This window comes from Cyprinodon tularosa, unplaced genomic scaffold (assembly GCF_016077235.1).
Source record: "Cyprinodon tularosa strain WSP-4 unplaced genomic scaffold, ASM1607723v1 ctg633, whole genome shotgun sequence".
In the NCBI taxonomy this organism is placed as follows: domain Eukaryota; kingdom Metazoa; phylum Chordata; class Actinopteri; order Cyprinodontiformes; family Cyprinodontidae; genus Cyprinodon; species Cyprinodon tularosa.
The window spans coordinates 493,942-510,520 of record NW_024039378.1 but is presented as its reverse complement, the minus strand read 5'-3'; the positions used below and the strand labels follow the sequence as shown (position 1 = coordinate 510,520).

General features: G+C 36.7%; 2 protein-coding genes across 2 annotated transcripts in view; both read right to left on the bottom strand.

The window, feature by feature from the left end:
• LOC119798687 (myelin-oligodendrocyte glycoprotein-like) overlaps window positions 1-16,579 on the bottom strand; it is a 153,548-nt gene that overhangs the window by 63,095 nt on the left and 73,874 nt on the right. The window lies entirely within an intron of this gene.
• Window positions 771-14,701, bottom strand: LOC119798683 (Fc receptor-like protein 5). Its single transcript, XM_038308252.1, has 6 exons — window positions 14,571-14,701; window positions 13,759-14,016; window positions 12,096-12,338; window positions 11,431-11,544; window positions 4,628-4,699; window positions 771-2,101 (listed from the first exon to the last, which is right to left on the bottom strand). Exons 1-6 carry the CDS (start codon window positions 14,599-14,601, stop codon window positions 2,049-2,051), a joined length of 771 nt encoding a protein of 256 aa, XP_038164180.1. The 5' UTR covers window positions 14,602-14,701; the 3' UTR covers window positions 771-2,048.

Below are 16,579 nucleotides of genomic sequence, written 5' to 3'. Positions count from 1 at the left end.
GGAGATTTTTCCACAGCTTGTGGCGGGTTCTACACCCACAGTTCTGAGTGAAGAGCAGAGTTGACGCCAGCCGACACCGAGGGGCAACAGTGTCTGTGAGGGAATTTCCAGAGCCGGAGTCGAAGCAGAAACAGGTTAACAGACCAGAAGATCAGAGAGTCAAGGAGGTATCACAGGAGGATCCAAGCCGAGGTCAGAAGAAACCAGCACAATCCAGGAAATAGTCCAGATTAAACATGAATAACAGAGCAGACAAAGGAAAAACTCAGGAGTCCCAAAGGCAGAAACAGGTGAGGATTAGAAGATTGGAACAATATTCAGAACAGTAGAGTTACTCTCACCAAACAGTTTGAAAAAGATGAGCATACTGAATAACCGGGCCAATTAGACAGGTGAGAAGAGTAAACGTTGAAGCCAACCATCAGGGCTAAGACCATGACAATCTCCCTCTCCATTCTCCCCCCCTCTTGTAAATGGCTCCCCAAGATCCTTGAACTCTTCCATTTGAGGTGAGAACTCTCTTCCAACCTGAAGGGGACAAGCCACTTTTATCTGGCCATTAACCATTGCTTTGGAAATAAAGGAACTGGTGCTCATCCAGGCTGCATCACAATAGGCTGCAAAGCTCCCCTTTGAATCATTTAGGTCTTGGTAAGAGGGATTTTTGATATTTCAAACAAGACATATCACAAAACTAGATGAGAAACTACAGTAAATGTGTCAGAAGTTTCAGAACGTTGGACCCAGAATTCAGACGAGACAGACAGTAATAACTTCAAAGGTGTTTATTAAAAAGGTGGTGAGGCTGCTCATAACCTGAGGCAGGCTCACTGGAAACGCTGCAGGGATGGAGACTCAGGTTAGTGACTTCAGAAACTCAAAAACAGGGAATGATAATGAGCATGTAAGTCAACAATATGGTGAAGTTCTGTCTGAGGTCAGAAAAAGATGTAAAGTCCAGAGGAGCAAAACTCTGCAGCTTGAAACTTAGCCGGTACCAGAGATCCAGAGGAGAAGAGGAGCAGCGACTAGCAGCAACGAGACCTCCAGAAGGATGATCCAAGCCCGAGTTCCCGACGTTAGGCTAGATCAATTTAGAGTTGCGGATTTCAATCTGAGTTTGTTAAACCTACATATTGAAACGGACCCCTGGTCTACTTAAAGCTTTAAATTGCACCAGACAGGTGTGTGCAGCTGTGATACTGCAGCAGAATGTAAAATTAACCAGTTTATCTCCCTGTGTCTCTTATTTCTCCAGAAAACATAGATTTTTTTTTCCTCCTGAATATCATCTGTTCCTTCCTCTGCAGTGAGCTTGTTTTAAACATTCCCACAGCTGTACAACAGTATAATTGTTTATTCTAGTTTACTTTATCACTGAATGTTCTGTGTTTACAACAATGGTTGAAGTTTTGTCACTGGCTTTTGAAGTCAATTGAGAGGACATCATTAAGAAGATATGCCTGCAGAAAACAACAAAAATATCAAATTTTGACTACTTTACAGTGAAAACTGTTCAACTGTCTTGTTTAACGTTAAAGCATTATATAAAAAATGCTAAAACATTCATAAAAAAAAAACAAAAAACAAAAAAACATATAAAATGGCTTCAATGAAGGTTCGTCCATTGATGGGGTTATCCAGATATCATATGGGTAAAATATAATGATAGGATATGAAATAATAAAAAAATTAACAACCAGTAAATATTTACATAGACATACTATTTATACGGTATACATTGATAAAGACAGTATTGTAAACAAGTCAAAGGACACTTAACATTTTAACTTAGTATATACATCAAAAACATTGAAACATCTAAAAACGTACCAAATAATTGATTCCAGAAAAATCTATCAGGTTTTTAGATTTAGACAAAAAAACCTTCTAAAAAATAACAAAGCTTTATCATTGGAAAGGTAAACTCTCATCCTGCTCATGAGTTCAGGAATGTTGGGGATACGTTGCAGTCCATCATCAAGTATCAATTATATGTGCACTTTTTAAAATATTTTTTATAAATTATCATGCTGGTTCTCCTGCTATCAGCATCTCACTGGTTGTAGTGTTGAATAAAAAGTTGACTCATCACAGACATCTGAAAAAATAAAAATAGAAGATCAGTACTAGACAGAGGTAACTGATTCATATTCATATTAATAAAACTAAACAGAAGAAGTGCCGTCGTCCAATCAGCGATGTCTCATGTTTCCCACTGGTACCGACCTTTTCTGGTAGGTCAATGTAATTGTGTTTTCCTTAATGTAGTTGTGCTTTGCTTTATGTAGTTTTGTTTTTCTTAATGTAGTTGCGCTTTGCTTTATGTAGTTGCAATTTCCTTAATGTAGTTGCGCTTTTAGATTTTTAGTTGCAGTTTGCACTTCAGGGCCACCGTAGTGTTGTGTATTTTTTGTATTTTGAAAATACTGTAAAATACTTTCTGTGAGACACAGTCTGTGATGACATCTTACTGTCTATAAAGCAGAGATGGGAAGTAACGAAGTACAAATACTTCGTTACTGTACTCAAGTAGATTTTTCTGATATTTTTACATTACTTTACTACTTATTTTTATGGTGACTTTTTACTTCTACTCCTTACATTTTTACACAAATATCTGTACTTTCTACTCCTTACATTTTAAAAAATTGGCTCGTTACTTTAGTTTTGAATCATTTCAATGGAGTTACCGTTATTATTTTTCACGTAATCAATACCAAATTCAATCTAATTGGATGGGAATCTACGTTGCATTTGACGCACCACTACAAGATGAATCGACAGATTCGGCGGTATTCATTGGCGGCAAATCATTGCAGCTTGGTGGCGGTGGCGTTAGCATAGTAGCATGGACGACGAGATGATTGAAAATGAACACAACGGAGATCTAGTCCTATTGGCAGACATCCATTTAAAATGTAGGCAACGGCGTGAAAAAAGTGGTTTTTACTTTTACTTTTATACTTTAAGTAAAGTTACAAACCTGTACTTTGTTACTTTTACTTGAGTAAAGAAGTTTAATCAGTACTTCCACTTTTACCAGAGTATTTTTTAACACAGGTATCTGTACTTTTACTCAAGTACGGAAATTGAGTACTTTTGCCATCTCTGCTATAAAGCATGAAATAGTGTCTGTGGCACCTTATCAGTCAAGTCCCCGTGATACCACTCTCTGCCACTAGGGAATTTTGGCACATTGCAAGATCAACACAAAGCACAGGTGCTGCATATTAGATTGAGTCAGGTATCTCCTACTTGGTGCTTTTTCCGGAACAGTCAACGAAGTTGTTGCAAAGCAAGCTTAGCAACCAAATTTACCAAGGTTATTTCTGTATATATATATATATATTCTCAACCTTGAATCACTCTTTTAAACGCATGTTCCTGTTCAGTGTAACGTTCAGTGTTCGTAAGGCTAGGCTACTTAACTTTTGAATCTTAGCTGCTAACTAAAGCTACGTTCACACTGCAGGCCTTGATGCTCAATTCCGATTTTTTGTGAAAACCGATTTTTTTAAATTGCCATCCACATTTCCAAATATATGCGACTTGTATGTGATCTCCTGTGTAAACTGCATTCATAGGGCTTATGTGTCCCGCAGTAGAGGACGCAATGACGTCACAAGCCAGCGTGCTTCATGTTTATGGAATTAAACATGGATGTAGTGCTGGAGAAAATCTACCCTGGTTCAGCCAAGCTTAGATAGTGCTGTATTTCCTCCACAGACTCAGAATCTTCTACAAAGGCCTTGAAATAAATTATTCATTTGACTCACGTGTTGAAACAGATGAACATCAGCAACATGCAGAATATATTGCTTACTGTATGAAGGACTCCATCTAAGTAATTGGGTCCCTCTAAAACCAAATTGCTACAGTCAGAGCAAGCTTTTTTAAATATCTGTGTTTGTAGATAAGATGTTAGGGTTTAATAATAATAATAACCCCTATTGTCCTAAAAATGAAATCCAACACAAAGCAAGTGACTTTTCTGCAGAAAAGAAGAGAGACCAGCCAAAGGAAGAGACCCCTTGAAAAGTCTGTAGTCAACTCTGCTGGGACTTCCATTTCCCCTTCTTTTATTATTGGACTTTAAAGGAGTAACTGGAGGGGTCAGAAGTTATCAATCAACTGCGGCAGCATAACTGGATAAGATCAGGCCCTAAGAGAAATATTTGCTCTCTTCGTGAAATTAAAACAAACAACATTCCTAGCAGGTCAAATGCGTGTAACTTAGTACAAATAAAATGATGACATTTACATTTTTCTAACTGTCAGCCTTTAAACTGTTTTGTATTTATTACAATTTTGCTTTTTTATGGCTACCTTTTGTTAACATGACTTCCTTAGTTTTCATGCTGCCAATTTCTTCTGATTTATAATCAAACGTGTGGATTTTGGTGTAGTATATGATGTACTAGAAAGAAGAGATGACAATAAGACTGCACATCAAAATAGTATTTAAACCATATCAGATGGAGCCAGGTTTATTGAGCATTAATAGAATTAAGTCCAGTTTGTTTATATTGTTATAAACATCAGTAAGTCTCTAGTAAGCTGATCTCTTCAGTTTATAAAAAACACATAAACAAAATTAATTTAAATGTTTCTTAAATGCACTCACATGAAGTTCTCTGAGGTATCATTTCCATTGAGATGGTTACATCAGTGTAGGAGACAGAACGATCCAGTCTACCTGCAGAAATAAGTCATTGAGACACAGTAACAGTAATCATTATAGATTATAAATTTAGATCAATGTTATGCAACTATACATCTCATATAAGTCAAAACTATGCCACATGCAATAGAGCTTAATGATAATCAGTGACTGCATGTGTCACCACAGCTGTGTAACACAAATGCCTTGTATTATGGCTCCTACCGGGATAAATAATATTTGACCCGTAATATATTTTGCCATTCAGAGTGGTTAAAATAACTTTCCGCAAAAAGACTGAATTGCCTTAACACTGGAACTTAAAAAATAAAATAAAATATTTGTGTAAATAAATATCTGAATAATAATTAATTAGTAATAATCGATCAAAAACAGGTCAATAAGCAACATCCCATCCACAAAACTTTCACTTTTATTCCATACTGTCACATATCCGCCATATTTATCAACTTTATATTCCAAAAAAAAAACATATTTGACACTTAAATAACTTACAATGAGGGATAAAATAAAACAACATGCTATAGTAAATTAACTTTTATTTCTCTATATACTTGGTCGTCGAATCAGTATATTCAATACTAAGCAGCATGCAATGTTGTTTGAGATCCAACAGGTGTCAGTATAGAACAACATAGTTACAGGGAACCAACGCAGTGTCAATACAGTTTGGGGAGATTGCTGAAACACTTCATAAAGCCTCATCTACCAAGAACTAATTCCAAGCAATCTAATAAGATTTATTTAAAAGGAGTTTAGCAAAGGTTAGGAATTATTAACAAGATTATAAATGACCAGCATGTAGCTGCCCAATCTGGTAATTCATGGACAACATTTAGTTTTCTCTCACACTTGTTATTCATATATAACCTTTAAAATTATAGGCAAAGAGAAAAAATACGATATTTGTGGTCCTCAGCATCTTTAGACGAAATTTTTAGCCACTTAAAGGACTTTTCTCTGAAATTTCTTAGCAGTGAATCACCATCAATCAGTTTTTTCCAAGCATCGTGACAGGTGCTGATGTCACTTCAGTTAAAGGTTCCTTTACTGTGGAAAACCAGCAACATATTTCTTCAGAAAGTAGTTTTCTTTTTCATGTCAACTGGAGTGCTCACCCTCTGCTTAAACAGTGAGATGAACGTTGCCCTCCATAAGACAAAACTGAATGGGGTGCCTGTTAATGACAGGAAACTCTGGAACTTGTTTTGGACCATGTTATTTTGAAAGACCTTGGTGAGAGATAAGAGGTCATTACGGAGAGGTTAAAGAGTGTAGACTACAGAAACTAATGTCGTCGGCAGTGCTGTGCACAGACATTTTGGAGGGCAGTTGGTCAAGTAGAAGCAAAAGGGCACATTGTGTGGCGCATAGCACTGCTGTCTGTCCTAGCTGTGTTTATTACTGGCACAGCTTAAACGTCATGTATGCAGCCTGTTTCAAATTAATATCCCTATTCTGTCTAATAAATGCCTTTAATAATGTTATAAACTCGGACACTCTACAGCAGGGGTGCCGAACCTTTTTTAAACCAAGATCTACTTTGCATCATTCATCATCTGTTGTTGATGAATGATGCAGTGGTAGCTCGAAAAATCCGGTAAAGTTTCAGACAGCTTGAACAGAGCAACGAATCCAGCAGTACACCCAACCATAGATGGAGCCCCATTGGCTGTGATAGATTATCTCATTATCTCTTCAGATTCATCTTCGCACTTTAGAGTCCCTGGTAACACCCTAGCAAACGTGGCAAACCATGCCTAGCAATCAGCACGCATAAAAAAAGGTTCCCTGCATACTTTTTATTTTTCATTTTATTATTATGAAAATACACTTTGGCCTCTTGTGATCAATGATTTGATTATTTATTTATTTATTTTTTTACATTTCTTTTGGTCATAGCCATAAATAGGTCTACATTGTAAAACTTCTCGAGATCAACTTAAACTCCGCCCACGATCGACTGGTACATCGCGATCAACTGGTGGGGCACCCCTGCTCTACAGGTTGGTTTCATGAAAAAATTGGTTACAACAAAATGCAGTATAATTAATCATTAGTGTCTATAAAATAATCACTGCAAACTATTCAAGTTTTGGCGTGGGGTGAGCAGAGGTGGGGTGCTGTTGTTGTGCAAAAGTATAAAAGTTAGTGGTTTGGTACATTTTTGTCAATTATTGGCCACACACTAAAGCTACACTTTTAAAAAATGTATTCATTATTAGGGCACTTTTTTTGGTCCTGCGTAAAAGGGTAGGTGCTCTAGCACCACCTAGTCTCTATCTGTACACGTTCCTCATCATGGATGTGTTATTATCACCTCCATTTGTTTCTTTGTTAATGTTGTGGCATTTCCTTATGAATCTGAATTTTTGCCGTAGTTTCTCACATTTCTCTATTTGCTTGCAAATTTACATTCCTCTCTTGCTCCAACCTGGCAGGTTGAATTGACAGTTTGTAACACACTCATATTAGTTCTTTACATCACCAATCTATGCCTGTTTCCAAAGAAATCCTTTCAGAAGAGTAGAGTAGTTTGGCAAAACTTTCTGAGCTGATTGGGTGAAACTTCACTTTGTCACCTAGACCAAAATTTGGTTTTAGCCAATCAGGATGGTACATCTTAGTACCACAAAATGCACACAATGCTCTCTGTTCATTTTTTTTATTATTATTTCTGGATGAAATCATAAATTCTGATAACAACAAAAAGCTCCAAAAAAACTGATAAGATAGTAGGACCCGCATGCAGATCCATCTGCATTGTGTTAAAATGGAAGTTATGCCCCCCAGAACTTCCCTTCTGGTTCTTTTCCTGGGAGCAAGCTACCTGGTTTAATTACTCTTAACTCAAAACATGGTAAAACTCTATAAAATGACTAAAAAAATGAATAAATATTAAGTTTTTTTCCAGTTCAGATTGTTACAGGCCAGAAAAATTGCTTGGAGTCGGCACAGCTGTGGGCTCAAGTCTTCAGCATGCGACGGCATCCAGAAAATGAGCCCCGAACAAGGTCATTTCCTGCTTCTTATACCTTATGAGTCTATTTGTTGCATCAGGTGGATGCTTAGCTGGTTCTGTCAAAAACTGACATGCCATCCATGCCCGGACCTTTGTGCCTCTTGCCTCTACACCTCAGGTTTAGAGATAGCTCTTTTTTATCAGTCTGGCTCCAGGATATATCATTATCCTGTGCTTGCTGTACAGACAAAAAATTGTCCTTATTAGATGGTTTCTGTACACACAATGTGATTCACCATATGAAGGAAGGCCGTCCACCCCATCTAATGATTAGATTAGAGGAGCTTTATTGATCTCACAGCGGAGAAATTCACTGGTCACAAATTGGCATAATAATTAAAGAAGGTGCAAACAAAGAGGAAAAAGGTGCATTAAGAATAAACAACATATATACAGTATATCAAGATAAATAGGATTAAGGTGAAAGTGTACATGTATCTTGCGGCTAACCGATAAGTATTACACATGACTAATAAAGAATAAACCTACCGGTAACAGTTGAGGCTTTGGGTTTGGCAACGCCCTACATCATAACACTGCAACATGATTGGTCAACACATGGTGGGTTGATTTGAACAGTTGAGGTAAGAGCTGATCAAAATTAATTTTCATGTGTTTGTGAACACACAAATACTGAATAGTTATTTTTGCTCCTCTAGCTCTTTCACATGTTTTATTTTCCTTTCCCCTTCAAGCTTGGATGGAACTCCTTAGGTTCTAGATTAGCTATCTACAGCATCTACACAAAGAACAGGCTTTCAGCGACTGTCTTAACTAAGAGGTAGAGACGAACCCTCCAGGCAGTATGTGACGTGCGTGGGCAGAGCGCGGCTCTTTTCACAGCCCATGTTTACCACAGCAGACAAGATTTGTTTAGTAATGCAGTATCATCAATTTGTCTCCTTAGAGCCTGGTAACATAAGCAAGAGATAAAATAAATATATACAGGTAAGGGTATAAAGACCACTGTTAATGCATTTCTAGATGTGTTTCGTTCCGTTGCTTTAGCTAAAAGTTGATGCTTTTTCTCTCTCTACCACACCCTACCCCTGTCTGCCCTGCTTCAGCTGTGTCTTATCCTCTTTTGGAGCTTCTTTTTACATACCTTCTAGAACTGTGAATTATGGATCTGTTCAGCTGGTCTATCAATTGATCAAATTTACTTTTGAGAGAAGGACAGAGTAAGGGGAACCCTCCTGTCCAGATGGGACGTTTTTCTTTGGACACACAATGGATTCATGAGAGTTAGACTGAGATGTTAATTCAGACGTGACATGGTATAATCTTTGAGAAAGTTGTAGGCTTGGGTATGGTTGAAGGTACAATCATTTTTCTAATTGGATTCACCATAGTGAGGCACCAGCAGTCAGCCTCACCTAAACAATCTGCTCCTATTTGTAATCTGGCTCAATCTCAACTCCCCAGGATATTATATAAACATGACCCTCTGCTCCTTCTGTCGCCTCTCTTCAATGTTGAGGTCTGTGAACCTGGTTTGTGCGTATCCCGTTGATGAACATTACGTTACATTACATCATACTGGCCCCAGGAACAGTACTTTATGCACTTGTCTTGCACAAACTTAGCACATACCCACACATTCTCACAGATATAAATGTATGCACGCTTTAAAAACCAACCTCTAACCTCCATCCCTGCAAGATGTTGAGTTGTGTCTGTGTTGCATCTTGTTCTTAGTTTTTTGTTTTTTGTTTTTGCAATCTCAGACTTCACCCTCTTAGGATAAAGTGTGAAATATGTTTTGTCCTTTTACTGCTGTCACCCACTGTGATCATTTTTTTTGTCCCCCCATTGCCTTTGTTTGTAGCTGTGTTGTCTGTGTTTTGTCTTTTTCTGGATGGGCTGAACTGAAACTAGACTGCTGCTTGAGGATGGGTAACAAATAAAGATTTTTTGAGTGTTTAAATAATGTTGAAATCAGACAAAGATGAAATAGAAAAGAAAATTATGTGTCTTTATTTCATTTACATAGACAAACATTTTTACAATTAAAGTTAACTCATGAATTTTCTAGTTTCTATATTTTACACATAGGAATTTCTTTGATCCAAATCGGCTAAAGATGCATTGATGACTAATAAGAATTATTATTATTTTCATTATTATTCATTATCATTATGAATAAAATCCCCACATAGTTATCCTTTTAGCAGTCTAATCCACCCACTTCAGAATAACCTTTGAAGCCTTTAAAGCTTTTTATGTTGAATGAAAAGGCATCCGTGTTACGGTTTTCTGGCTTTTGATTAATTCCATATGCCTGGCAAGAATGTTTTAACTATTATACATTTTGGACAGGTCTCCCCTCTCCTTTTCTGTAGTTTTTTTTGTTTTTTTTTTGGGTAAGCATAAGGTTCATTAAACTTCAGTATAACCATTGCCACGGACTAATTTGTGCACCGTAATAATCTGTTGAAACACCATGAATACTTTGCCACCCGCCATTTTCTGATCTGATGCATGCAGTTGTATGCATGACCTTTAGCTCTTTGATTTTTCTCTCTCCTACACAATAAATAATATTACGTGGTTGTTTCCTATATTTTGCCTGAAATAAAAGTCAAATGAAGTTGATGTCCTCAAATCACTGGCTGAAAATTTGTTAAAATAAAATGAGAACCTTTAAAGTCTGCCAGTCACTAAAAGGCAGACTTAACTGCTATGTATCTAATCTGGAATTTAAATAAGCTAAAATGAGCTTAAGTTCTATTTAGATGTGGGTTTATTTAGAAAGAGACATTTTACTAAAAATATATATTTTTTCCTTACCTAAGGGACAATGTTATTTTTTCATGTCAGTGTTTCTTTAACCTTTAAATCAAACCAACCTCAGTCTGAAGACAGAAATTTGATGTGGTTTATTTTGACTGTGCTTCTTTCAGCTCAAGCTACAAAGATTTTCCTCTTTTATTTCTATTTAAACTCTTCATTGAAGAGACATCAAATTCAAATATGACTGATAAATACAATTTATATAAAAAGAAACATATATATATATGAAATAATAAAAAAAGAACAACACACTTGTATTATCATTTAGACTTCTTTGCATTGCAAAATCCCAAACCTCAACATTTGTATCTTAATTTTTGCTCTATGGTGCTTTAATGTGCCAAAAGACAAATCAGATATTTAAACTGCAAAAGTGAATTAAGATGAACATTTCTTCTGTCTCTTCTGTCATTAATCTGTTCTACTTGGCTAGAATATGTTTGACTGTCCCTCAGCTAAACAAAAGTATTATATTTAAATATCTGCCAGGTTTCACTGGCATCTCTTAAATACAATAAAATGTTAGGTTACAATAAGAATAATTCTCATTTATTTAAAACAAGATGTCAACATTGTAATGCATCGTTTTAAATACCGTACATAAGATTACTTATCTATATTGGTGGTAGAAGGCCTCTTTGCCATCACCCTAATCACCCTTTGCAGATTCTCTATTAGATTCAGGTTGGAACACTCCAAAACATCATCACCTTAAATGTAGCTAATCCGTACATCTAAAGGTAAATCTTCCAGAAATAAAAATTATTTTGGGCTTAGGTAAAGGTTGTAGAGCTTTTATAATAAAACAAGCCCCTCTGTGTTTGATAGGAAATGGAAAGTACCATTGGCACCATCAATGTTTGAGCCTTGAATATAGAAAGAAAGCAGGATGTGAAAATTGTGACTGTTTGTATAAAAAAAACATACTGACCTTTGTGGTTTCTCCAGAGGCAGTGCAACATCAGCATGATCAACAACAGAAAGCAGACCACAACAGGAAGTAGTATGTGTGCGAGGGGAGCAGTAGGCGTTTTAGGACTGCGTTCTTTAAAATACAAAGACAGCGGGTTAGCTGGCCTAGATAAAAACATAATATGGACAGCTTTCTGGGTGATAAGCCACACGCTAACTTAAAACACAGAACATAAGAACTGATCACGCACTGTCTAAGGAGGGATATTATTCCAATTTAGACAAGATAAATCCAACTATTCTCTCATATTCCGCTGATCTAATATAGACGTAAAACCAAATTATAACGGATGTAACGTCAAGACTTTTTATAAACAGCTCAAATGAGGGTTAAACAGAGTCAATCTACGTCCAAATGAAATTCAGATCAATCAGATTCAGACCAGTTTAATCCAATTAACTGTTTTCTGTTATTTATTTGAAATATAAAATGTTTTGAAATAAGGAAACATTAGATAAATTGTTTTATAAGGAATGTGTGAGATATAAATAAATAATTGACCATAGATTGATTAGATTAAAAAATGTAAAAGTTGTATGGAAATAATTTTTGTGGCACAATAAAATGAAAATGCAAACAGAAATAGAGGAAACTTTAGGACTTCCTGAGCATCTTTTTCTTACCTCTGACAGCCAACCAGCTTTCTGGTGATTCTCCGACTCCAGAGACGTTACATTTGTAGAGTCCCTCATCAGATTTAGAGACACTTTGGATGTTAAAGGTTCCTGTAGAGCTGTTCCCAATGAGCACCCCGTTTCTATAGAAACGAGTTAGATTGGAGAAAGACTTCTCGGCTCTGCAGTGAAGATTCACTTCGTCTCCTTCACTGACTGGATGTTCAGGACTCTCCAGGATCAATGATCCAGCTGAGAAAAACAACATAAACAGACAGAAACCCACATTTATAACTATGTCATTATTAGCCTATAATCTCTGAACCCAGATGAACTCTAACAGGATTCATAAACAATCAAGGATTGGTCTTTAATCTTATACTAGCTGCTTGTTTCTCTATAAAATCCTTAGTGACGAACAAGACCACATGATAAAAGTTTAGAGTTTGATCAATCCCTATTTAACAAACAAAAACATTACATGGATTCTATTTTGTAATTACAAACAGGAGAGAAAACAGCCTCATGTAAACATTATACGTATAGTTTAGAATCAACTAAGCAGAGGTGGAAAGTAACGAAATACATTTACCGGTACTCAAGTTACTGTATTGAGTAGGTTTTTTGTGTATTTTGTATTTTTAAAGTAGTTTTTAAAATCGTTAATTTAAATTTTACTTGATTACGTTTTGAGTGAAGTATTGTATTTCGTTACATTACAAATCACATCCCTTACTGAGTAAAAAAAAACTTTGGAAAACCGAAAGGAAGACAAAAAATCGGGCCGGGAAGCACTACAGCGACTGACGAGATCAGCATGTAGATCTAGGCTACCAGGCGCCACGTCCTTCTGTAGGAGATTAGGAACGAGATGGAGGTGGATCAGGAGAGCGACGACGGTTCAGAGAACGTTTCACTAGAAATGCTAGCTGAAACATCGAATTCTGCTGCCCAAAACGACGAAAATCCTTGGTCTTAAATGGGTCTTAAATGTCATGTGTGACATGTGTTATCTTGTCATTACATGTGTATACATTTGTATAGATTTTTCTTTAATTAAAAACTAAATAGTTTAGGATTTATGACTCCTTGTCCTATTTTCACTACATGGGAGAGATCCCCTGCCCCGTTCAACAGTTTTTTTTTTTAAATGTAACTAAGTAACTACATTTTAAATTAGCTACTTATTACTTTCACTTGAGTATTTTTTCTGATGGATAATTTCACTTGTACTTGAGTAGTATTTCATCCAAGTATTGGCACTTTTACTTGAGTATGATATTTTAGTACTTTTTCCACCTCTGCAACTAAGACAATGGTTATCTTCATGCAAATGTTTTATTTTTAGATTTTTTTATTGTAAATTTTTGTCCTCTGATTAGCAGCAGAAATAGTCATGACAATGCTAAAAAGATCGAACAGGATACAGACTATGTTCTCTTATCTTGAAGTTAATGGGACAACCTCAGACTTCAATAAAGTCTTAGAAACCACACCAAACGTTTAAAATCTTAAACCTAGTTGATGAAGCTCACACCTTTTCTGTTGTTTAACTACATCCTGTTATCTGCTTTTCTCTCCCGTAGACCACAAACAGGTCAGCTCTCCTCAGACTGAATCAGACTCAATAAAAAAATGATTTCAGATCATCTTCTGCTCTGTTTTAACTCACCTGTTACAGTGATGTTGACTTCATTGCTGCGTTCTCCTGCTTCTGATTCACACCAGTAAACTCCTGAGTCTAATTCATATAGATTATCAATGAAACATGTAGAGTTATTTCTTTCATTTGAATAGGATGGACAGTGTCCATGTATGTTTTTTGAAGTGTTTCTTCTGACTCTCCACTCAGTAGAGTTCCCCCCACAGCTCAGAGTAACAGACTCATACTTAAAGAACTGGGATCTGCTGGGAAGGACGCTCAGACAAGCTGCAAAAAGGAGAAAAACGTAAAGTAAGGAAATATTCTTTATAATCTCTTTACAGATCAAAATTTAACTACAAAGCAATAAAGCTCTGTCTGGTTATTTTCCCTTCAGAGTTTTTTATATTAATCAAATGTTGAATAACATTCATAACAGAGAGATGAGTCTGCAGTGATGCTGTCTGTCAATCACCACAGTAAGGAAGTAGAGTTGATGCAGCTGCAGCGAAGTGCTGGTTACAACAATAGCAGCTCAGCAGATATATAATCTATTAGACCTTTAATAGATACTAATAGAGTCCAATAGAAGAACATTAAAGTAGGAAATAAATTGATGTGTAAGAACAATAAAGATTCCCCAATGAGAAAAGTCATTTTTGAGAAGCACTTTCCTTTGGAAAGACATTTAGGTTTTTCATTCACTTAATCCATTATAACAAATAATTCAGATCTTTACGTTAGTATAAGATTATCTAGGATTATTTCTGGATGAAAGATTCATAACCTAGAAGTAAGAATCGTTAAAATAAAAGAGGAAAAAAAGGCCATCTTTTACTCACCAACAACAGCACAGAGCACTGTTATCTCCATCCTGGGCTGATGTACTTTAGAGACGCTTTACTTATGAGGGGTGTTCATCACACCTCTGAAAATTTTGTCAAAGACACCACAGCTTCCTGCTAACATTATAATCTCAAGGTTCAAATCAGTAAACAGAGAGTTTGTGCTAGAGCTTAGAGAAGAAAACCCCTTAAGCGCAGAAAAGGTCAAACTTGTTGGTCCCCCAGAGTCTGCAGGAAGAAGAAAGTGATGGTTTCATCACTGCAGCCTCTGATGCTTTGACACAAAATGTAATATTAACTTGAGGTCATCAACAGCTTCATGTAGAGGTGGCATTTCCTCACTGAGATGTTGTTCAGGTTCTATAAAAGTTAACATGTTAATCCTGAGGATCATTTTATTGGTTTTAAATACATTAAAATCCATTAGAAAGCATTTAAATTTATTGATGCATAATGTGCATTGCTGCTTTGTATCTCAAATGCCTTTTCGTAGCATGAGCAATCCAGTTATTCTGCACAGCTTTCTGCTGAATTTGAATTGGACTCATATGGCCAACAACAAAACATGAAGCTGACATAAATAAAGACATTAGAAACCAACTACAATACTGCATAATAGGAAATTATTGACTGCAGTTATTCAAATCGAGCTCATAGCGTTTCCCAGAACAGGTGCTGATTCAAGCTATTTAGTACTGATAAATTTAGATGATTATGAACAAAAACAGTCTTAGTATTCAGAAGATAAAATATGCCATTGAACTAACAAAGAATGGTTATAAGTTTTCTGAGAAGTATCACTATCTTCTGTACAGTACATGCATGCTTGGTCTGGGTTTCTGTGCATGACTTCCTGTATTGATACTGGGTGGCAGAGATGTGATCAGCTGTGGCTCTGCTTCCTGAGGCATTCAGGAAACACAGGATGCTTGCCAAGCAATGCTAGCTGAGATTAATGTTTCGTAAAGATATAATGTAAAATAAAATAAAAGTAAAGATTTAATGAGTATTCCAGTTATTAAAACAATAATGAAAGAAGTCAAGATTACAAAGTTCTCTTGGACTTGGAGACCAACATTAATGGTACATGGTCTATTTTTAAGAAGCACAGGGACCCTAAAGTGCTCTGTGTTACATTCAGTGATTCTCACGAACATCCGTGGTGGTAAACTTCCCTATAGCCACAGCTACCCTGAGGCAGACTGAGAAGCAAGGCTGCCCCCAGGCCTTCTGACCACCAAAAGCAGGAAAGTCTGGTGAAGTGTCATCTCCAAAGTCACAATAAAAGAGATGGACAGAACAGCGGCACAGACTGCTACTGTTAGGTTCAAAAATGTAGGTTTGTAAAAGAAGGACTGAAAACACAGTAAGGGATTTTCAACAACAGCTTCTGCAGGAGAGGAAAGAGCCCAACCCAACTTTCAACTCTTTCTCCGACCCCCCTCCTGCAGTCGTCTTTTATTAACAGAACATAACACATGGTTACAAAATAGAGTATTGTTCTGACAGGACAGTTGATCAGGTCATGAGACAGGATGCTCTCCTCTTGACTGAATCACAAGACAGAGTGAAGCATCTCCTTCCTACAATGTTTCATATGAACACATCATTGAATAAACCTAACAGCTACCTCCTGAGGTGCTGTCACCTTTTCCAGGTTTGGGAGTTCTCTACTTTTATCTAAGTAATTTTTTCCAAATTGTTGGTTCTGCAGCTGCAAAGGAAGAATTATCAATGTTTAAATATGGTGGGAATAAAGTTTAGTCACATAAAGAGGAGGTGTGTCATGATGGCGTTATAGACAACCAATAAAATCTTTAAATGTATGCTGTGTCAAAAAGAAAAGCTAATTAAATTAGACTATTTTAATGCACATTGAGGGTAGCCAGTTGAGGTGGATCGTGCATCTGGTTAGGATGCCTCCCGGACGCCTCCCTGGTGAGGTGTTCCAGGCACTTCCCTCCAGGAGGAGGCCCAGGGGGAGACCCAGGACATGCTGAAGGGAC